Source organism: Peromyscus eremicus, chromosome 8a (assembly GCF_949786415.1).
Source record: "Peromyscus eremicus chromosome 8a, PerEre_H2_v1, whole genome shotgun sequence".
Taxonomy (NCBI): domain Eukaryota; kingdom Metazoa; phylum Chordata; class Mammalia; order Rodentia; family Cricetidae; genus Peromyscus; species Peromyscus eremicus.
The window spans coordinates 29,318,587-29,341,911 of NC_081423.1; the positions used below are offsets into that span (position 1 = coordinate 29,318,587).

The following is a 23,325-nucleotide window of genomic DNA, read 5'->3' on the forward strand; positions in this document are numbered from 1 at the left end:
AGCACAAGCATAGCTCTACGCACAGAATGGCATGCAGCAGGCCTCTGGCAGCCATTTCTTAATCACGTGACACAGCAGAGCACCCTGCTTCCACATTAACATTGCCCATTTAATGCCTGCTACTTTCAAAACAGTATTTCCGCCCATGACCAGGTTCAGAAGCTGCTGGCTCCTTCCCCAGCTTCCTGTAACCTACCTGCACAACATGTCTGACTTTGACCAATGTGTGGTCTTCCCAGGTGGTGTGAGCACCACCAGCAGCTTCTGCAAGCCGAGCACAAACCAACCCAACAAACATGAGCAGACCACTCTGTGAAGCCAGTCGCCGAGACCTGGGCAGAAATCCTGGCATCTGTGCATGGCTGCCTGTGCCTACAGGAGCCTGGCTTCCTTGGTCTATTTAAGCTGTAGACCTTAGTCCTTGGACATCGCCCAGGACCCCTGTCCTGGATGCTACCTCCCTTAGCCTTGAGCAGGAACCTTTAACAACCTTGTTCAGATGCTGATGCTTGCCTACTTGTAATTTCTATTCAAAAGTCCACTAAAACTAAACTGGTAACACTAATAGCTGAGCCAGGGGTAGGGCACCCATTACCTGCAGCCCACGGCAGGCAGAGGCAGGCAGATCTGTGAGTTTGAAGCCAGACTGGTTTATATCATGAGTTTCAGACCAGCCTGAGACTCTGTCTCAAAAAAAAACCAAAAAACCAAAAAACCAAAAAAACAAAAACAAAACAAAAAAACAACAAAGCAAAGCAAAGCAAAACAAACAAACAAAAACAAAAAAAGGAAGCCAATCGCCAGCCACACTAACTGCTGGCAACATTATCACCTAATAAAGCCACATACTCCTGAAAAGACCTCAACAAGAATACAGGAATATTCTGTGACTTATTCAGGTGTCTAGAGATGAGTTGGAACAATCAAAGCTGTTTATTCAAAAGTGAAAGTGTTTATTTAAAAGAAAACTCTAATCCCCATAGAATACCAGTGAGGAGGCTCTACTCCATTCTCTATTTGTGGGGCTCCAGAAGGAAGGGGCCTTCTAGTTAGTGTCTTCTAGTACTCAACCCACCAACCCCTTTCCCCAGGGTCTGTCTTTCTCCTAAGGAAAACTTCAGCTGTTTTCACAGCAACTTTCATTGACTGACTGACTCCTTCCTTCACTCTCATTCACGCCAGGAACTGAACTCAGGGTCTCATGAACACCAAGCATAGGGCCTACCACTAAGCAACCAGCCCAGTCCAGCCACTACAGTGACTCATTATGACCTACATGATAGCATTTTTGAGCAGCAATATGTTATTGGAACCTATTTTTCTTTATTTTTGAAAATTTTTCCAAAAATAAAGAAAAGGCAATAATTTATTAAATTGACTTATCTGAAAATAATTACCACGCTTTGCACAAAATTACACATTTCCTAGAGAGTATTCACTTTGGAATCACTGTCCAAATTAAACAAATAAATGGACAGGAGCTAAAGATAGAGCACACACAATTTTCATGGCTTAGAGTTGTCATGTTGAGTGGAAAACTATAAATCAATCCTTAGAGAAATATGGGAGAGTTAGTTATACAGCAACATGAAACTGTCATGTGTATAAAATAAATCAGGAGGGTCACTAGCATGAACAGAAATTCTTTCTATTCCTTTTGATCGCACATTTCTACAGAGTCAGGAAAGAAGAGCATCCATTACAGCTTCTAGCCAAGGGACAAAAGGGCAGACAGGCGAGGACGGCACACAGGGAACACCGGTGGAGATGGAGGCCGTAGAGCCTGATGATGACTGGGTAACGGAGATGGACACAGGAGGCAGACAGGAATTTCGGCTAGAAGACAAGAGTGGTGAGCCGGAGTCTGTACCCAGAGCCTCCCGGACCTCAGAGCGTCTGCCCTGCCTTCCCACTTAAACACAATTAGAAACAAGAGCAGGCAAACAGAAAACAGACAGGAAGCCCACAGAGCCCCCTCTGGGAACAACGCTGTCTTTAGCTGCACATTCTCCCTTCAGTACCACCACAGACACCCCTGAAAAGCAGGGGCCGGGATGTGGGGAGCAGCAAAGAGAGTCATTCTCTCCTTAATGAAGCTGTTCCTTAGACCTGCTTCCCTCTGGAGGAAAGAACAGACCATGACACACAGCTGCTGAAGTTCTCGCAGCCTTCTGATGATGGTTACTAGACCACAAATGACAGCGGGAAGATATCTTTCTTATATAGCACCTGCCTTGTTCATAGGACAAAAGGATTTCTACAGAGCTATACAATAGAGTAAGGAAAAATTACTCATGGCACTTAGATATGCTTAGAGGCTGTAAGACATCTTCCTAAAATTCTGCCACAATGCCCTGGTGAGGTAGGTGTCTGATGGGGAAAGGGGGACATTTGCTCACTTTTCACTGTCTGATGAGGCAGTGGTCCAGCTAACCGAACTTTATTTACCCTGCTCCTCAGGAGGCTTACTCACACTATCCACAAACCCAGCAGGGAAAATGTTCTGTTCATACATACATTTGGACTAGTTATCTATTTCTTATTCTTACTTTGAACATAAGTTATCTAACATAAAGCAAATATAAACAAAATTTTGAAAATCAATATTGCCTAACAGTCAATGTCAAGATGTAGCCCATTCTGTATTGTGATTGAAAAGCATACGGTGATATAATTCAAGTAGGAGCGTCCCTGGGTCCTTTGGTATTCCTGTACTCAAGTCTAAATGGGAGTCAAGTGCCCTTAGAACACACCCATTTGACCTCTAAGAGCCTCACTGGTGTGACACAGGGAATAAAAGCGTACGACCCCTCTTTCATAGCAAGACCATTCTGAGAGACTTTCTACACAAGGCCAGCCCCGCCTAGAAAGGGGACTCTCAGGCATGTGATATATGTGTATTATTGAGTTCATGCAGAACTCTCTGAAGTCAGACGCCAAGGTCACATGAGGACAGTTCACACACAACACATGGGGTGATACCACAGAGCACATGCACACTAGCACCATGCCACAGGAGTGAGAGAGGACAAGCCACAAGCACGGCACAGTCCCATCTGGTATGCCATGTGCAGAGGCCACCTCTGGTGAGGAGAACACTGACAAGCGTCTGCATTCCTGCCCAGGAGAAGAGGGGGCTCAAAACCGAGCTGTCACCTCGGGCTGCTTAGAGCAACCACCGAGCTGTGCTTCACTCCTGCATAAGCCGGTAACTTTCCTAGACCTTATTAAGATTCAAGGATGAGAAATTTCACTTCTTGATCAAGAGAGAATGATGTAGAGCAAAGGTCAGTTCCAAGACATGGGTGCAGGGCTCTCAGGCAATTTACACTGTTGCTCATAGATCAAATTCCTGGTGCTCAGAGCACTAGCTTTTAAAAATGAAATCTTTCTTTCTCAGGCATTTCTTGCAGTTTCCACAGAGTAGATTCCACTCATACTATAACCCTAAGTCAAAGGGAACAGCTTATGCTTGCGACTCTGGAGCAGACGATGACAGCCTGTCAGACACATGCACTGTGAACGGCTTTGGCCTGGTTAGGATTGCTGACCTGTCCTCCCCTCAGCACGGCTTCCAGAGGGTGAGCCAGCTCTGTCCTCTGGACGGGCAGGACCAGTGGGAATCACTGCGACTCACACTTTGATTGGGATACTAGGATATAGCATAAGAACAGTTCATGCACTTTATTTCTAAAACCCGAAGGTCACGTGGGGCTGAGCTGGTCACTGTGCAAGATGAACCAGCAGGACATTCTCGCCTCGAATGAAAATCTGATTTATGTGTCGCGTGAATACCTGCTGGTAATCCACCTTGGGCTTTCTCTTTTTCTTTCGGGACTGGCCCCGTGAAAGGGTGGTGGCCCTGGAGAAGGTGCCTCCCGCACTGGACCCTTCTGTCCGTGCAGTCCTCCCTGACAGCTCAGACCTGGACTCCTCCCTTGCAGAGGCCTGCAGGGGGGAAGGGACGGAGCGGGAGCGCCTGTGTGAGCCCCGGTCAGTGTCTCCTCGTCCCCACACTGAAGCCACCTTCCAAGTGGATGTCTGCGAGTATCTAGACAGGGTGGAGTCTTCCACCGCAGACTTGGAATCTGCTTCCTTTTTGGAGGAATCTTGAAGTTTCAGCCGATCAAACAGCTGTAAGGAAAACAGTGACAACTATTAGCTGTGGTAATGCCTACAATATAACTCTTGTCAACGTACACAACAAGGTCAGATTCCTTAGCTACATCTTGTGAACTCCTTGCACTGACGTCACTTTCCAACTTCCAGACATGACTCGGACGACTATGACTAGAGAAAAGGTACCCTTATCTCTGTGATACAAAGCTGAACGGCACATATGCAGGTAAGAAGCAGGTGCTTTGGGGATCTGCTGGAAGCATGCAGTGAGGGACTAAGACTCTGATACAGACACCTGGTTCCCTGGCAGTGGGCTTGTGATCATGGCATCTAAGTTAGAAGGCAGGGTGGGTATCCAGGAGGTCAGGGGGAGCTGCCTACCCTTGTGAGAGTCAGCGAAGAATCCCGTTCATAGGCTTTGCCTAACACAGGTTTACGGTAAGTCTCATCCACATCGGTGAGGGCCTGGAGGAGCCCAAAGGGAAGAAAGGGAAAAGAATGTTATTTATAGAGGCTTTGAGAAGGCAGGAGAGCATCTAATTACAGCAGAACTAAACAGGTGACTTAGCGTGGTCACAATATGGTACGGCCTGACATGGTTGCCCAGGATTTCCAAGCTTCTTCCAGCATATTAGATGCACTTCTCTGACAACGGCAAGGCTTTACAACCCCATGGTAGATATTCAGAAATTTCAGTGTACATAAGTATGCAGGAAGCTTATGAAAATACAAACACAAGGCTGCTCTTTAAAAAAAAAAAAGTAAGGTTTTTCGTTTGGTTAGTTCGGTTTTTTTTTTTCCCTTCTACCCCAATCCCTCCCCCCCGCCCCATTTTTTTGAGACAGAATCTCATTATATAGACTTGGATGCCCTGGAACTCTCTATGTAAACAGAGCTGGTCTCAAAATCACAGAGGTCCGCCTGCCTCTGCCTCTGATGTGCTGGGATTAAAAGTGTGCACTAACACATAGCTGAAAAGCTTTTTACATTTGACTATATGTGGGGAGAAGGTACACGTTGTAAATGTTGCAGCTCAGAGGGGAAAGTCTGGCAGTGGGGAGCCAAGGAATACCACAAAATCACACTGTACAACAAACCTCACACAAGAGATTTATTAAGAAAGACACAAGATGGTGGCTGCCCCTGCTCAGGAGAGAAGCAGCAGAGAACCAAGTAGAGGCAGGCTTATATAAGGTTTCTTAGGGGCAGAGTTTTCCAGGGTAGAGATTTCCAGGGTGGAGATCGGTGGAATTTCAAGTTCAGTGATTGGTAGGTTTTTGAGCCCAGGGATTGGTGGGATTTAGAGCCCAGGGATTGTGAGTTTTTCAAGCCCTGGAACTCTGAGCTCATTTACCCTACATATCCCCCTTTTTGTTTATTATTAATAAACAATTAGGGGTCAAGAAGAGGGCAACATCATTATTAAACTACTTCCTGTTGATTGGGTGGCACCAAAAATTCTTGGGGTGAACTTGACCTTCACAATCAGGGTATAGTCTGAAGTCACAGGCCTCTGGTTCCGTAGCCAGGGTTAATAATCCTGTAATAGCAGCTGATTAAAAGTCTGTTTAGAAATCTTTTGGATCTATTGTTGAAGAAATCTAGACAAAAAGTTCACAAGGCAGGGTGCGATCAGTAGAATTAAAAGGAGGGGGTGAAAGGGAGTTAAGAAAGGCAATATCCAGTTCTCTATTGGACTGGTATCTCCTTCTGGCAACCTGCTGGTGAGCAGTCTCCAGACTCCACCATGTATGTGGGCTGCATATCATTTGCATATAGGTTTCCTGAGCCTTTGATATCTTAACAATAGCAGAGGGAGAGAAAGATAACCGAAATATTTTTTATTACCTTAATGCACTTTATTATACCTTCAAAACTAAGTTTTCGAATCCTCAGATCTTTTACACTTTCTTAGACCCTCAGAACTTACTGAAACTTTCCCATCCTCAGATCATTATTCACTTTCTTAGATTCTCATTGCAAATGGGCTGCATTTTCACCAATAGCCTCTTCTGCGTTCTCTTTAGGAACCTCGGTCCTGCCACACAGTGACAAGTCTCAGTTGCTCTCCATGACCCCTTCATGTCATTTTTAAAAACTAATACCACCCAGGTGACTCTTATATTACAAATTCCAGCTACCAGTTGAGATACATTCTTTTTTTTTTTTTTTTTTTTTTTTTTTTTTTGGTTTTTCGAGACAGGGTTTCTCTGTGTAGCTTTGCGCCTGTCCTGGAACTCACTTGGTAGCCCAGGCTGGCCTCGAACTCACAGAGATCTGCCTGGCTCTGCCTCCCGAGTGCTGGGATTAAAGGCGTGCGCCACCACCGCCCGGCGAGGTACATTCTTATATATGAGTATACCTTATTAAACAAGCATTGTTTCTTAAACCCTATCTTTCATAAACCCTGTTTTTATGATTTTTGTTTTCAGGACAGGAATTTTCATACAGTAACAGAGAAAACAAGCATGGGAACGTTCTGGAGAAGGAGAGATAGATAAGGGAGTTACAGGGAACTAAATTAGCCTCTGACAGCCTGATATAGAGCAACTTCCAGACCCTCTTAAGATGGGCTATTGGTTAGAGGTGTGTGTGTGTGTGTGGGGGGGTCTTTTGGATGATAAATAGTCACATGTAAGAGCTGCCATGGATACATGCAGATGGGAACAAATAGACAAGGAGAGAGCAAGTTTAGATATAAAAGGTTTTCCGATCACATGTTTATGCAGTGGCAGAAGCTGCTCCCACTGAAAATTGAGCATGCCAATTTTGACCATTGAACTGTACTGAAGCCAAGCTGTTTGTAGTAACAGAGTGAGACTTTAATAAAATCTGAGACCATGGAGAAAGAGAGAAAGGGTCACAAAACGAACTCCACCAGAGGGAGTTTCTACAAGTTCCAAGTGAGAGCTGAGAGACAAGGAATAAGCCCAGGAGGGCGCAGAGGAGCTGTGAGACTTCAAAAGAGCAGAGAGACAGAAGGGACAAGGTCAGAGGCCCAGAAGGGCTTACGGAGGGAGGCTGCAGGACTTAGCGGGCAGCTTCTGGGGGAGGAGGCCAGGAAACAGGCAGAGAGTTGCCCCCGAGGTAGGGGGCCCTGGAGGGCTAGCAGGTTCCAGGAGCCAGAGAGAGGACACTTACAGAGTAGGGGAGGAGAGATGGATGGTTAGAGCAGGTGGAGGAAGAAGCAGCTGAAGAGGCAGACTCTAGAATTTGGAACCAAGTATGGTGGGTGGCAGAGGCCAGCAGAAACAAATGCTCGTGTACACCTTGAGAGAGTCGGTTTGCAATGCTGAGGCGTGGGCATGGCGGAAAGGTAAGTGTGGCATCCTTTACCAATGCCACCTGAAGAGACAGAACTCAGGAAGGAGGTAACGTCTGGAGAAGCAGGGACAGGTGGTGGAGAGATGACAGTACTAGGTGACCCAAAGGGTACCTTCTTTGATTTGAATATAAGAAGCTCGGCTGCAGCCAGAATGCAGACAAGGTGCCCATCCTCGGACAGTGTGGTCTCACTTTTTCAACAGATGCAAAGGAAGGTCCCACAGAGGGAGAGCCGTGGCTGGTTTAGGCTGGGTAAGGGGAGACAGAGGGGGTCCTATGGTGGAGCGGAAGTGAGTAGTGGGAGGACCAAGGGCTGCCAGTGAGCTGAGAGTGGGCACCGTGAGAAAGTTGATTTAGGTGGCAGCCTATTGCTGAAGAGGGAGAAAGGGAGACCCTAGAGGCCAGGGGTGGGGTGGTCACTTCTAATCAGTACAGGAGTGAAGTCATATGACAAATTACATTCTTTCTAACCCTAGAGGCCAGGGGTGGGGTGGTCACTTCTAATCAGTACAGGAGTGAAGTCATATGACAAATTACACTCTTTCTAACCCTAGCAAAGACGGCTGTCAGTCATATGGCTGCCTCCATCCCAGTGGGGGGGCAGCGGCAAGACGGCGGCAAGCCACGTTTCCTTTAAGATTACCTATGTATAGATTTTTTTAACTGTCAACCCCAGTGTTATGAGGTTTTTGTTTTTTGTTTGTTTTTGTTTTTGTTGTTGTTGTTTTTTGAGACCGAGTTTCTCTGTGTAACAAACAGCCCTGGCTGGCCTGGAACTCACTTTGTAGACCAGGCTGGCCTCGAACTCACAGACATCTGCCTGCCTCTGCCTCCCCAGTGCTGGGATTAAAGGCGTGCGCCACCACGCCCAGCTCAGTGTTACAAGTTTTAAATTAACCCTTTTGTTGCAGAGTTTACAGATTTTTAATCATACCCAATATGCTTACAAATCTTGAGGAACAGAAAGTTTACACAGCTGGGGTGTGGTACATGCCTTTAACCCCAGAACTTGGGAGGCAGAGGCAGGCAGGCAGATCTCGGAATTGGAGGCCAGTCTAGTCTACAAAGTAATTCCAGGACAGCCAGGGCTACACAGAGAAACAAACGAACAGAAAACAATGAAAAGAGGGATCAAGAGGGGCTGGCCCAGGGCTTCCTTCATACAGCTTGGCAAGCATTTTGCCACTGACCAACATCTCCAGCCCTTACACTCCAAAAAGTTTGCACAACAGTCTTACAAATCTTGAGATAAGATTTACGCCACAGCCAAAGTTTTAGAGAGTTAAACCCAAACCCAAAGGGTATGAGATGAGTAGCAATAGTCCCCACTGGGAACGGTCTGTCTCTTTATTTACTTTTGCTCTCCTTGCTCTGTCACAAAGCAGATGGCTCACCTGATATGGGACAGAGATTTTGGAGGAAACCTTTCAACAAGCATGCTTGGGTCTAGAGGAGAGGGAGCCATAACCCCAGTTCCAGAGCCAGCATTTAATTGAAGTGGGTCAGCATAAAACAACGGTTTAATGCCACCCGTACCGAAAAGATACCTGGATGCCTAAAAAATTGAACCCTGGAAGCTGAGAACCAAGAAGGCTTAGAGATGGGAAAGTTTTGAGCCCTGGCTACAGACAGAGGATGATGCAGGGTGTGTGCATGGGTGTGCAGAGTATGTGCATGGGTGTGCATGCTGCAGCTGCCCTACTCCTTTGCTTTCCTCCTTGGCTCTGGCTCCCACTTTGCACCACACTTACAGACCCACTCACGGTAACAGTAACTTAAAAAACAGGGCATTTACACGGTGTGGGGGGAGACCAGACAAAAACAAACAGGGCTTAGAGCTGAAAAAAGGGAAAGCTTGAATATAGGCAATGGGGAATATTTTTCCATTTCCTCGTCACTCTCAGGATTTGTAAAGGTCCAGAATATATTACAATCTGGGGTGCCATTAGGAGGCCATTTGGGCTGACTATCTAAGGGGTGTTAAGGCCAAATTTGATTGTGAAGGTGAACAAGTTTAAGGCCTTCAGGTCAGGTGCCAGGTGTAGAGAGAGGCTGAAGGTTTTTAAAAAGGCATCCAAGGGTTGGGGGGGTGGGGGTGGGGAATGAGAGGGTATAGAAGACACTGTTCCCATGGATGGGGGTGAGGGTGAGAGGAAAAAAGGTCACTGCAGTCTGTAGTCCAGGGCATCCACAGGACTCAGGGAGGATTGAAGGAGGACCAAGCCATTCCATGGGTTATCACTACACTCAACAGGAGTCATGACTATGGGTTATCACTACACTCAACAGGGGTCATGACTATAGGTTATTACTACACTCAACAGGGGTCATGACTAACAGCCCCATGAGGAGTCCCAGGGCTTTCCAGAAGGCCTGAAGGCTTGCCTTGAAGCAATGAGAAAACTGAGCTCAGGGATGAGGTCTCATCAACAGGGAACCATCAAGAACCAAGTCAAAAAAGCCATGAGGGGCCGGGCGGTGGTGGTGTGCACGCCTTTAATCCCAGCACTCGGGAGGCAGAGCCAGGCGGATCTCTGTGAGTTCGAGGCCAGCCTGGGCTACCAAGTGAGTTCCAGGAAAAGGCGCAAAGCTACACAGAGAAACCGTGTCTCGAAAAACCAAAAAAAAATAAAATAAAATAAAATAAAGCCATGAGGGCCGAGAGAAGCTGTGTGATTACAGGCAGCTTCGAGGGAGATGGAAAAGGAGGGAACAGAAAGGAGTGCAATAGCCCAGTTGGGCCTAAGGAAACTGCAGGAGTGCAGCTCCAAGGTGTGTGTGTGTGTGTGTGTGTGTGTGTGTGTGTGTGTGTGTGTGTGTGTGTTTGTGTGTGTCTGTGTCTGTGTCTCGGGGTCACGTGAAGAGGGCCAGCTCAAAGAGTGTGGCTGTGGGTACCTCTGCCTCCAAGAGTACCAGGAGAGTGTCAGATGTTCAACGCTCACGTCCTTGAACTTAGGGTAGCCGTTACACGGACCTAAAGGAGAACTTCAGACTAGTGGATAGGGTGTCAAGGGATCAGTGAGCTGGAGGGTGAGTGTGTTGCAGGTGGACTGGAGATGAGGGATAGGGTCCCAGTGCTGCAGACCCGGGTAGGGGGGTATGGCTCAGGCACAGAAGAGCTTATCCGGAACCAATGGAAGTGTTACAGCTCTGCGGTGCAGACTTTCCCGACGGAAGTGTTACAGCTCTGAGGGGCGGACTTTCCTGAAGGAAGTGTTACAGCTCTGAGGGGCGGACTTTCCGGACGGAAGTGTTACAGCTCTGCGGGGCAGACTTTCCCGATGAAAGTGTTACAGCTCTGAGGGGCGGACTTTCCGGACGGAAGTGTTACAGCTCTGCGGGGCAGACTTTCCCGATGGAAGTGTTACAGCTGAGGGGCGGACTTTCCTGATGGAAGTGTTATAGCTCTGAGGGGCAGACTTTCCCGATGGAAGTGTTACAGCTCTGAGGGGCAGACTTTCCTGACGGAAGTGTTACAGCTCTGAGGGGCAGACTTTCCCGATGGAAGTGTTACAGCTCTGAGGGAAAGGTATCCTGGCAGTCGGGAGCCAAGGAAGACAACACAGTCACACTGCACAACAAACCTCACATAAAAGATCATTGGGAGAGACACAAGGGGGTGGCCAGAAGCGGCAGGGAACTGAGCAGAGGCAGGCTTTATATAGGGTTTCTTTGGGGGGGAGGGGCGGTTCCAGGATGGAGATTTCCAGATTGGGACTTGGTGGAATTTGGGCTCAGGGATTGGTGAGTTTTTGAGCTTAGGGACTGGTGGGTTTTGGGACCGAGAAGTGGGCTTGGACCTTTTACCCTACAAGGAAGGCTTATATAGAGTTTCTTGGGGGTAGAATTTTCCAAGGTAGAGATTTCCAGGGTGGGCATTGGTGAGATTTCAAGTCCTGAGCTTGGGTGAACCCAGACATTGGTGGGATTTTGATCTCAGGGACTCGGGGGTTTTTAAGCCCTCGAAGCAGGCTTTCTACCCTACACATATGTGCTATGGTGGGAACAGAAGTCAGATGACGATCAGGACTCAGTTCTTGCTTTCTACCAGTGGGATCTGGGGATCAAATCTTGTCTTCAGGCTTGGTGGCCAGTGACTTTACCTGCCTGAGTCATCTCATCAGCCCCAAGGCCATTATTAGAGATCCCATGTGTACTGTTCAACAGAAACCCTAGGTGGTTCTGCTGCAGGACAGCTATAAACCACATGCTAAGAAGCATGACTACTCCTTTATACTTCTCAGTTTCAGTGAGTCTGAGGTTCACCAGGATGACAGGAAAAATGACCAGGTAGTTCTCATCAACAAGATCAGCATCAGCTTCACAGAATAACTGTCAGGATCAATGAAATTATGCAATTTACTCTGAAAAATGCAAACTCACCCTACACATCTAAAGAAACAGTAATTATGACCACTACTGTCAATAAATACATTCTCTTTAATTCTTCCCCCAGGGCCAGATATGGTGGCTCACCCCTGTAATCCCAGGCAGGAGACTGAGGCAGGATGATTGCTGTAAATTCAAGGCCAGTCTAGGCAGCATGATGGGTTCCAGGTTACAGAGTGAGATCCTGTCCGGAAAGACAAATAAAGAAACTTGGCTCTTATCAACAATAAAATCACCACAGGATGTTAGCCTACTTTTTGAAATGAGAAATCTGAGGCTCAGAGACATTACCGAATGATGAAGCCTCTAGGATTCAAATTCCATAACAATTAAAAGAAAGGTTTCAAACCAGACATGGTGATGGTGCACGCCTTTAATCCCAGCACTCGGGAGGCAGAGGCAGGAGGATCTCTGTGAGTTTGAGGCCAGCCTGGGCTACAGCGATAGTTCCAGGACAGCTAGAGCTACATAATAAAGAGACTTTAAACAAACAAACAAACAAACAAACAATAAAGCAAGGTTTGGGTTTTAGGAGCCATAAAGACTCAGGCTAAAACCTGGTACTTTCTTAAGAGTAGATCCAACTTCTCTGGACTCAGTCTTCATCTATAAAAGGTACAGTAGAACCAGCAGCTCATCCATGAAGAGACAGGAAGGGAAACGGGAGGAACGGGTCGCAAGTTTGAGGCCAGGCTCCCCTACAGGGTGTGTGTGCTCAAGGAGGGCAGAAGTCAAACCCCGGTGTCACACTCCTCAGAAGCTGTTCCTCTTGGTTTTGGAGACAGGAACAGAAGAACGGCTGGCTGTCAGGAATGGTGACGCACGCCTTTAATGGCAGCACTCAGAAGGCAAAGGCGGGCGAAAGTCTGAGTTCTGGGCCAGCCTAGTCTGTATCGTGAGTTCCACCAGGAGTACATAGTGAGACTTTATTTACAGCCTAGTTTAGAGAGTAGTTCCAGGACAGCCAGGACTACATAGAGAAACACTGTCTTGAAAAAAAAACAAACAAAAAACCAAAACCAAACAAACAAAAAGAATGGCTGATAGTCAGCCTGTTCAAAATGACTAAATGCTGACATAATCGTTCCTTAAGGTTAGGTTTCTCAACCTTAGCACTAAGGGCACACAGGACAAGATAGTTCATTGTTTGGTGGAGGGAAGCTGTCTTGTGTGCTGTCAATGTTTATAAGGCAGCATTCCAGCATCTCCCACAGGTGTGACTACTAAAAAGATAATTAAATCTCCATACACTGTCCCCTGATCCTGGGAGGGAGAGAAGAGCCAAACTGCCCAGGCCAAACACCCCTGCTCTAAGAGAAGGGAGCAGAAAAGCTGTTTTCACTGGTGACTGTCAAGATGTATAAGATTTCAGTTGAGAAGTTATTCTCAGGGCTTTGATTAACAAGGTTATGCATGCCCTTTAGACACATAGGAGACTTAAGAAAGTCTACTTACCATATTCCAGAACTTGTCAAACGCAACCAGGAAGCCTGTGCAGACACCCCGAAGTCCTTTGAAGGTGCGGATGTGGACATTCACCTTGACTCCCTCTCGGATACAGCGGTGGAGTTCCCCCAGAGGGCTACCTTCATGCACTGAAACAGAAGCCCTTGGTCAGTGAAGGGTAACACCTGCCTCCACTGGCAGACCAGCCAGGGCCTCCCGCCACACTCGGCACACCCAAGGCAACCTCACTTTCACCAACAAAAGCCTTGTGAGTGGCAGGATTGGTACCGCCAACACACTCCAAAGAGAGGCCAGATTCCAACAGACTGTGGAAAAGCCACATGCGTAACTCAGATCTAAATCTTTCACTATCTATAAATGTCTCCTCTACTTGATGATGACAGTGATTCTAAGATGTACCATCACTTTTAAAAAATGTGTGCAGGCAAAAAAAAGAAATAAAGGGGAATGCTCGCACTAGTCGCTGGGTTCTTCCGAGTCCTGTGTTTTTCAGGATACTTCTGGTGAACTGTAACCCTGGGTCAATCCTCTTGTGAACCAAAAGCCAATTCAAGTGTTTGAAAGCAATAAACTGCCTCATGCTGCCTTTAAATCCATGCTACCCCCTCAAAGGAAATGGCCTTCGGAGAGTTTAATATTATTCATTAAAATAAAAACGTATCTTAAGCCAGGCATAGAGGCATGCACCTTTAATTCCAGCACCCAGAAGTCAGAGGCAGGAGGATCTCTGAGTTCAAGGCCAGCCTGGTCTACAGAGTGAGTTCCAGGACAGGCAGGGCTACATATAGAAACCCTGCCTCAAAAAACCAAAAATAAATATAAAAATAAAAACCTATTTTAAAAATATGACCATTATAGTTATTTCTACAGGTGCAGAGTTGTTCATCTGAGTAATTTTATATTATGTGCCGTCAAAGTCTAAAGTTGTAAACTGGGTGTGGAGGCAGATGCAGGCAGATCTCTGTAAATTCAAGTTTAGCGGTTCAGAAAATGTAAATTTGTTTTGATGTTTATAATTTTATCTATTTTATTTTAATCAATACGTTGTTATGGCTGCCTTTAAGATGAATTATATATTTTTTTAAATTTAAAATTTCTATTTTTCCATTTGTCATACATAATATTAGGTTTCAAACATGGCATCCTCTTTGTTTTTGTTGAGGAATGGCCTTTTGATGTGTAGCCTGTAGGAGCTCCTGAAGTTACTGGTATTTCAATGCACATCTTCACACTGGGAGGAAATGGATGTCTGCTGAGCATCCCGCTCCTCAGAGTCCTAACAAGCACCTTGTGAACACAGCAATGTGGCCATGCAAGGGAGGAATAACGGGCAAGAAAGATCCAGTTTTCAGGGTGAGAGATTCTCTTGCAGAGCTTGGGGCAGTGACAGGCTTATCTTACTTCATGTCAGCTTCTCTTTTGTGCTCTGCTGGTTCTAGCATTCAAACAGACAGACACTTCCGCAAAGAACCCCAATACATTTTTAAATAAAAACTTCATTATTGCTAGGAGCATAAGAGAGAACAGTCTTGGGCTTCAGTTCAGATAACTGATTTCCTCATTCATGAGTTGGCGTAGAAATGAATACTGTGACAAATGAAGGAAAATCCTCTTGGAAGGAAATGACTCAACAGACGAAAGTGGGAGTCTATGTGACAGATTGGAAATGAGGTAACCCAGTACAGTCGCAGGCAAAGAGATAGAAACATCGGTCTCAGGAAGGAAGCAGAGAATGCTGCTGGTCATTGACGTGCCTTTTGGCAATGGCGTTGAACCCTTGTTAAGTGTGTATGTGTGCGTGTGCATGCACACACCTGTACATAGATCTGTGTGTGTCACAGACTTTCTGAAATCAGGTACGTAAGCAGCATTCAGACCTTTACTCAGAGCAACTTTGGTAAGTGACTTTTTCCTTATAAGTTTAAGTTTCCTCATTTGCAAAAGGAAATTGGCCTAGTGGCCTTCTAGATCACTTTTGGGAATAAGTCTCTGTAATTCAATTTATTGAAACGCATCACAGTGTCTTGGTTAGACCCTCTGCACACAAATATGTACTGTCCTGTCTCCTATGCATGCGTTTTCACAAAGTGGAAGTTCTCTTTCTAATTTGAACAAAACAAAGGGCCTTACTGTAGCTTCCTAAGACAGGGGGAGCAAGCACGCGTCTTAACTAAGCAAACAGCAACTCGGGGATCTTAATTCTTACATCTGTAATGTTCTTCTGATTTCTCTTCTTCCAAAGACTCAACAAGCTGTAGTTCCAGGAAGCATTCATTTCTTTCCATAAGTGGTTAAAATACAACATTAGCACCACCTATGAAAACAAGCTATCAAGGCAGAAATGAACCTTCCATTCTAAGACTGAACATTCCTTTCCAGCCATTTCCATGACAGATTTCAAATGCATATGAGGCAGGCTCCTTAAACTTTGTATGGAAAGTGTGTGTGTGTGTGTGTGTGTGTGTGTGTGTGTGTGTGTGTATGTGTACATGCATTATTTTGAAGAAAGTTCTTCAAAAATCCCTTCTTCTATTGCTGCTATTCTTGAGACACATCCATGCAACTCCAGATGAGTTTTGCCCTTTCTGCTTGTGCTTAGCAAGAAGTTCAAGCCATAGATTCTCAGGGATCAAGACCTTCCTAGTACTTTCTTTCTGAAGCACAATTCAGTCCATAATCTTATCAGATGACTGGCATATTACACATCTCCTGGCTCCCTTCACCAGCCACACCATCCTGCTCATTTCTGCCACTGCAGGCTCTCTAAGAGCCAGGCCCTTTGGCAGGCTTACTTTGCACCCATCATTTCATTCAAGTCTCACCACCTAACACACAGGTGCTTTGGCTGAGGGTTCTTTTGCTGTATTCAGATGGAAATCCACCAGATTCTTAGTTCGGCATCTCCAAGCCTAAGGTGCCAGGACCTCTCTCCTAGTGGTCCACCCCTCCACAGCCGGTCCTAATAACTCTTGATAGTTGGCTACAACACCTCCATCTTCATGGCTCTCAGCTGCCCTTCTCTGTGCACAGAGTTGACATGTCAGCACTCCTTCAGTTCTTCACCGTCTCAGCCCGCACACTCTGTTCCTAGCCACTCTCTGGAACTCTCCAACAACCCCCAACTGCTTCTAGGTGTGCCGGGGCTATAGCATCCTCAGGACTGTCTGTTCTTCCTGTTCCCGGGACTGCCCTCTCTGCCCAAGACAAAGACCACAAGTAGTCAATGAAACCGCTCAGATGAGGATTCACCTAGGCCGAGCGTTTCTGCAGAAGACAGTAACACAGGGGAGAGTACAGCAAGGGCCCTGTCCACAGCCAGGGCCCCGTCCACAGCCAGGGCCCCGTCCACAGCCAGGGCCCCGTCCACAGCCAGGGCCCAGTCCACAGCAAGGGCCCCAGTCTGCTAACCGCTAACTTCGCACTCGGCCACACAGGGCACACTTATGGCTGTCATGAGTAGAGGAGGTAATCCTCCCCTGTCTGAGGACATCTGCAAGATGAATGAGGTCATCCGGACAGGTTGTGGGGTTGAAGTGTCTCCTGGAGCCATTATAGAGTGACATTGTAGGGCTGAAGTCCAGTCTACCAAGGTGACAGCTGTCAGTATGATGGCCTCCAAACAGGCCTAAGAGCTACAGAGATTTCTGTGACCAGATTGACCACAACCTGGGGTGGCATGTCCCAGGTGGCTGAAACAAAGTGTTGCTGGGCAGACACGAGGCATTAAAAGTAGCCATAGTTCCAGCCGGACGGTGGTGCACGCCTTTAATCCTAGCACTCTTAGGAGACCGTGACAGGCGGATCTCGGCGAGTCAGAGGCCAGCCTGGTTTACAGAGTGAGTTCCAGGACAGCCAGAGCTACGTAGAGAAACCGTCTCAAAGAGGGAGAAAAGTAGCCATAGTTCCTAACAACTGTCCTCCAACTGTGCAAGTGGCTGGTTGATTGACAGCTCCAGAGTTTCTGAGAAGGTGGTGCTGGAGCAAGAGTACAGTCACCACCTTCCCTGGTGTAGACCTCAGGAGTGGCAACAAGGTCCTTCACAGCATCACTGGGCTAGGGACCACACAGGTAACAACAGAAGTTCCTATCTGACCTACTACGCTACCCGACATGATGGGTTGGCTGCCCAGGCAGTGTGGGCTACAGAAGGACGCTGGGAGAGTTCTGACAGCTGCCAATTAAAAGACTGAAATGCTCACACGTTCACAACGTCAGTCATTTAAAAAGGTAAATGTAACACGGATTGCTAAACGGTCTTATTAATTTAAAAAAAAAAAAAAAAAAGGAACAACAAAAAACCCGGTGCCAGACACTGGGGTGAAAGCTGAAAGATCAGAGAAACAGAACAAGCCAGCCAACCTCACCTCGCCGACTCCTCAGCCAATCCTGTTTCCACAAACCCTCAGACTGGAAGCCTCTGAGTCCTCACCCCTAAGGGTCTCAGCTGAACTGCTGCTCAAAACCCTCTAGTTCCCGGTCCTCACACCTTGTATACCTTTCTGCTTCCTGCCATCACTTCCTGGGATTAAAGGCGTGTGTTCTTCCCAAGCAACAGTGAGATCTCAAGTGCTGGGATTAAAGGTGTGTGCCACCACGCCTGGCTCTGTTCCTTGTGTGGCCTTGAACTCACAGAGATCCAGATGGAGCTCTGCCTCCCAGTGATAGGATTAAAGGTGTGTGTGCCACCACTGTCTGGCCTCTATGTCTAATCTAGTGGCTGGCTCTGTCCTCTGATCCCCAGATAAGTTTTATTTGTTAGAGCACAAATAAAAAATCACCACAGGTAAACAAAATATTAAGACATGCTCACAGCAAAGATCTACCACAAAGTTCACCTGCTTTTCTAGTGAGCTTTAGCTAGTACTGTCTAACCCAAGTACTCCCACAGAAGGCTGGGTCCTCCTGGTGCTCACAATTATCTCACTCCAATTTATGGCTGAAGAGGCTCAGCAGCATGAAAGTAATTTGTTCAGCCAACCCTCTATACAACAATCAATCACAAGTATTCTGACCTTTAATTATGTCAACTTGGAAATAATAATGACCGCCACTACAGGAACCTACAGAAAGTGACAGCAGACATTGTGGAAACCTCACCTACTAGAGAATGCCACTGTTGCAAATGTTTTCAAAGTGTTGATAAATTTAACCCTTACAGACAGAGCGACACTACTTTCATTACCACGTTGGAAACGTCAGGTCCAATGGTGTAACTCCCCTAAAATACAACAACTGGAAGTCGATGAAGCCAGTGTTCAAACCAAGGGGAACACTATACACCTGTGAAAATTCTGGCCTCTGCTACATGTTAAGTACACTGAATTACTTGAGTTTTGAAAACTGTGTTTTCATCCATGTCCTTCTTTAACTTCAAATCCTAAAGGTGACCCTTGGGAAAACTCCTTAACAAATAGAACCCTCTGACTTTAATCATTTACTCGCTTTCTGAAGGTGATTCTTTGTGGTATCCACCCATCTCTCCCGGTACTCCCAACTGCCTCACGTTTTTCCAGTGATGAGGGCCTAATGCTACGAGGTCTTGACTCCAGAAATGAACTTAAGAGAACCCAGATGAAGCTGGTCTTCACACAGTCCTAACACTGGAGAACCAGAACCACTCTTGAGTGTTTCCCTTGACAATCTTGGTAGCAAGGCAGTAAGAAGAATCGATGGGAATAAATGTTACATTCTTGCGACTTGAGTGCAATTCAACAAGCTAACAGTGGCAAAACACACAGCAAAAGAAGGTAACTGTGACTGCTCGTTCCAGAATCATGCACTTTCTGTCTGTCTGCTACTGCTGTGCAAGTGGGCTCTGGGAAATCGGAGCTGGGCAGGGAGGCTCTGGTACAGTCTGTCATCCAACAAAGGCACCAGCAGCAGCACACAGCTTTTCAGGATGTTTCTCTCTTAATAAACAAATTTCTAGGAACATGACAAAACAAAATCTCTTGCTGAGTTCACTCCTCTCGTCCAAAAGAAGTCCCTTTAACATTGTAACGCTTTAATTAGCCGGCTACAGAAGCTCTGGCTGGCTAAGTAGGTCATTGTGTTCACAGGGCACATGTCAGAACTATTTGGTATAACCCTAGGCTGTTTTTATTCCATTTATACAAGACCTAACTAGCACATTAGAACCTTTGCTGTTTACAGCTTCATCCTGAGGATCGATTAGGAAGCTGCAAGAAATTCCTTTGTGCCATTTACACCTTCAGAATTTAAAACACCCTGCACACTGGCCAACTTGAGCCTGACAGATATTCTGCCCCAGCCAGTGGCTGTAAAACCACACCTGTGATTTGGTGGCATCCTGTGTCTGCGGCATTCTAACACTAGTGATTTAGTTAATGTGAACATAAGTGGATCAAGTCCCCGCAGCCAATTTTGCAAACGGCACCCCAGGCGGAGCTGTCACTTCCCATGCTGGGATATGAAATGCCTCTCGTGCTATGAGAACAGATCTATCGCCTCACTCTCCACCTGACCCTCATATCCCATTCACCTTAAGACTGGCTGTGCTTCAACACAACTTCTGTACGTCTCCTGCCCACCTCCCTGCAGTGGGTCCCCAAGACCTGTCATCACTTCTGCAGACCTCTAATGCTCCCCAAACTCTGTCTGCAAAGCCCCACGATCGCTCTGCATGCCTCATGACTCCCGCAGCCCCTCTGCAGCTGCTCTCGACCTGGGAACACTCCTCCAGACATCAATGGCCCCGGCAGATCTTCCCCCGGGGGTCGTCACTCTCCCTCGTCCTCAACTCGTGCAGAGCCTCTGTGCCTCGCAGGCGACCCTCCCCGCAAACCCCCCGAAACTCCCGTAGATGACCTCTGCAAACCCCCCCTGGACTTCCCGCCGCGCCGCAGCACTCACAGGGCATTCGCGTGAGCACATTGCGTGGCGCCTTCTTGCTGCGCCCCGGGCCCTGGCGCCGAGCCCCGGCCGCGCCGTCCGCGTCCTCCTTGACCACCATGAGGCGGCGCAGACGCTGGATGCGCTCGGGATCTGGGGTGGGCGCGGCGCGGCGACGGGCCCTGCTCGAGGTCCCGGCTCCCGTGGAGGTTCCGGTGGAGGTTCCCGCCGAGGCCGGCTCCGCCGTGCCCCGCGCCCGGCCGCGCCCGGTGCGCCCGCCCTTCAGGAAGCTCTCGTACTCCGCCACGTTGTTAAAGCAGGGCGCGTTGGGGTAGGGGATGGGAGGCAGGCGCGGCGAGTACAGGGCCAGCAGCGGGTCGAAGCTGTAGGAGCTGACGTCCAGCCGCGGGCTGGGCGGGCTGGCTGGGCTGCCGGCGCGAGCCGACCTCGCCCCCCACTCGCGCTCCTCCATGTTTGAAAGGCCCGCAAGCCGAGGCCGATGGGAGGGAGGAAGGAGCCGGGCCGGCAGAGGGCGGCACTGCGCAGCCGCAGCCGCGGCTTGGGGTGTGTCGGGGGAGAACGCACTGTGCAGCCGCTGCCACCAGGGGGCAGCATCGACCAGCTCCGGAGAGCGGCCGGGGGCGTGGCGCGGGGTGGGGGCGTGGTGAGAGGCGTGACCTGCCCGGGCCTCGCTCCGCCCCCGCAGACAGCTGATAGGTTGAGGCTGTCCTCTGACCTCTTTGTTTTGTTACTGAAGTAGATACTGTTTCTTAGTTCTCATTTTCCCACTCCCATTGACATTTACTATCTTTTCTGAATTTGAGATCTAACGTCAACAAAATACGCAATTAGGGACAAATTATTCAAAAACAAAGCCAACATTCTGGGGGCTGTACAAAAATTGACCATTTATTTTAAAAAAACTCATTGATACTTAACTGACAGCTTTAGGGCGTTTGATGCTGCGGGCTGGACCCTGAGACCCGCATTTTAAAGTCCCAGGACATTCTCTGTTGTCCAGCTTGAGTTGGAGACAAAGGACAGGAGAACAAGGCATATCCCATACTGTTAAGTACTATTCCTGACACGGGCCGAGTTAGCCTGTCTGGGCTCAAGTTATTGAGCCTCTTTGGTTTCTTCCTGTCATCTGAAATATGACAGGAAGGGTACAGAGCACACAGTGGGTGCATGTTAGCTGGTTAAACACTATAAAAGATGGGTGACTCCAAACCTCATCGCCTTTCCCGGCCCACTAAGACTGGAGACCCCTTAGTATCAAAGAAAAGGAAATTCACTCCGTCACTGTTTTCCTGGATTCTGCAAACTCCAAAGGATCCTGTGAGTGAACCGACACTATTTGACAGCTCTAATTCAGCAAAGCCAAGCTATAGCTCATGTGTATGTCTGCACCATGTGCAATCAGTGCCAGCAGAGGCCAGTGTCATATCCCCTGGAACTGGAGTTACTGATGATTGTGAGTGGCCATGTGGGCCCAGGGAATTGAACCCCAGTCCTCTGGAAGAGCAGCCAGTGCTCTTACCCCAAGCCATCTCTCCAGTCCCAAACTAATTTCTTTTAAGTGCGTCTCCTGTAATAGTACCTCAATCCAGCAGAGCCGACCTATTTCCTGCCATCTCCAGACACACAAATCACACTCCTCACCACCACCACCTTCTCAAAGTATCACCCAGTCTTAAGTCTACACTGGCTGCTTTGGGGTTTTATTTACTTTCTGAGTTTGAAAATGTGACCCAAAAGGATACTTGAATATCTTCAAGACAAAGACGAAAATTAACATGCGACTGTGAGAAACGCAGTGGGATGAAATCACACAAAATGCAAATCAAGCATTGGGTCAGCGATGGTTTCCTTTTTTTAAAGATTTATTTACTGTTATGTGCACTGGTGTTTTGCCTGCATGTATGTCTGTGTGAGGGTATCTGATCCCTTGGAACTGAAGTTACAGACAGTTGTGAGATGCCACGTGGTTGCTGGGAATTGAACCCAGGTCGCTGGAAGAGCAGCCAGTGCTCTTAACTGCTGAGCCATCTCTCCAGCCCAGTAATCGTTTCTTGATGGCACTGGTATTAAACCTAGTTTATTGCTTTAAAATCTCCTTCGAGGGTGAAAACCTCCATGCCACATAACTACCAGTAAATGACTGTCTTAGGACAAGTCCAGAGATGGGCTTCCCAGTATCTGAAAGCACAAACCTTCTCTAGGGGTTGTCATGAAACTTGGTTTTTATTCCCTACTTGTCCAACTTTGATATAAAATGCTATCAAGTTACCATTAAGTTAAATTTGCTCATCAGAGCTAACGATCTCACTGCTTCATCAGTATGCAGAGGGAATTGCTTGCCAAAAATGCTATAATGCTGACGGCCATGTATCAGAAGCCTTTGGGCTTAAAAAAAAATCACATTGCTGAGTCCCAAATATCCACATGGGTGTCTTACATTGGCACTTCAAAATTAAGCATTCAAACGAACATTCTCAAAATGTACCCAGAAGTCTCTGGATGTCTGCCGTGTGGGTACATACATCTTAGCTTTCTCAAAGACATACATACACACAAGTTAGACTCACTCTGTAGAAACCAATTAAGTAGGCCAAGGAGTTGAAATCTTTATTATACTTTTTTCCCCTTAAAAAGATTTTAGCAGTTACCAAACATGAGCTCTCTTGCTTCTTCCTGGGGAGTGGGGAGAACAGGAAGGAAAAAAAACGGCATCAGCAGATGGGGTGTCAATTAGTGAGGGATGAGGCCAGACGCTGCACTTTCAAAAATACATTTTCTTCTTGGCTGTAAATTCTGCAATCCAGACCAGGAAGCAGGACATGGGCTGTCTTTTAACTAATTCCTGATGGGGGCAAATAATCTTTTTCCTCTAAAATATAAAACAAGGTCAAGAGGAAACCTGACTTTCCTATTGAATCCAACACACCTCGGCAACAAATGATTTCTACTACTCTCTGCCCCCTTGCTGACTCCATCCCACCATTAGCAGGAGGGGCTGGCCTCGAACTCACAGAGATCCGCCTGCCTCTGCCTCCCAAGTGCTGGGATTAAAGGCGTGTGCTACCACTGACCGGCAGGAGGGGCTATTTTAAAACCTCTGAAATTCCAAGGCTATACAGAAAAACCCTGTCTTGAAAAAAAAACAAAAAAAC

At 47.3% G+C, this 23,325-nt stretch overlaps 1 protein-coding gene across 1 annotated transcript; it reads right to left on the reverse strand.

Moving 5' to 3' along the window:
- Positions 1-767: 767 nt before the first annotated feature.
- Lsm11 (LSM11, U7 small nuclear RNA associated) lies at positions 768-20,641 on the reverse strand. The gene is made up of 4 exons (XM_059269266.1): positions 20,174-20,641; positions 13,288-13,427; positions 4,501-4,584; positions 768-4,134 (listed from the first exon to the last, which is right to left on the reverse strand). Exons 1-4 carry the CDS (start codon positions 20,622-20,624, stop codon positions 3,724-3,726), a joined length of 1,086 nt encoding a protein of 361 aa, XP_059125249.1. The 5' UTR covers positions 20,625-20,641; the 3' UTR covers positions 768-3,723.
- Positions 20,642-23,325: the final 2,684 nt, after the last annotated feature.

Coding starts and splice junctions, on each gene's coding strand:
- Lsm11 (XM_059269266.1), bottom strand. CDS start 20,624: ATGGAGGAGCGCGAGTGGGGGGCGAGGTCGGCTCGCGCCGGCAGCCCA. Junction 13,428..20,173: donor TGTGCTCACGCGAATGCCCT/GTGAGTGCTGCG, acceptor CTTCTGTTTCAG/TGCATGAAGGTAGCCCTCTG. Junction 4,585..13,287: donor TTGACAAGTTCTGGAATATG/GTAAGTAGACTT, acceptor GGGCTCCTCCAG/GCCCTCACCGATGTGGATGA.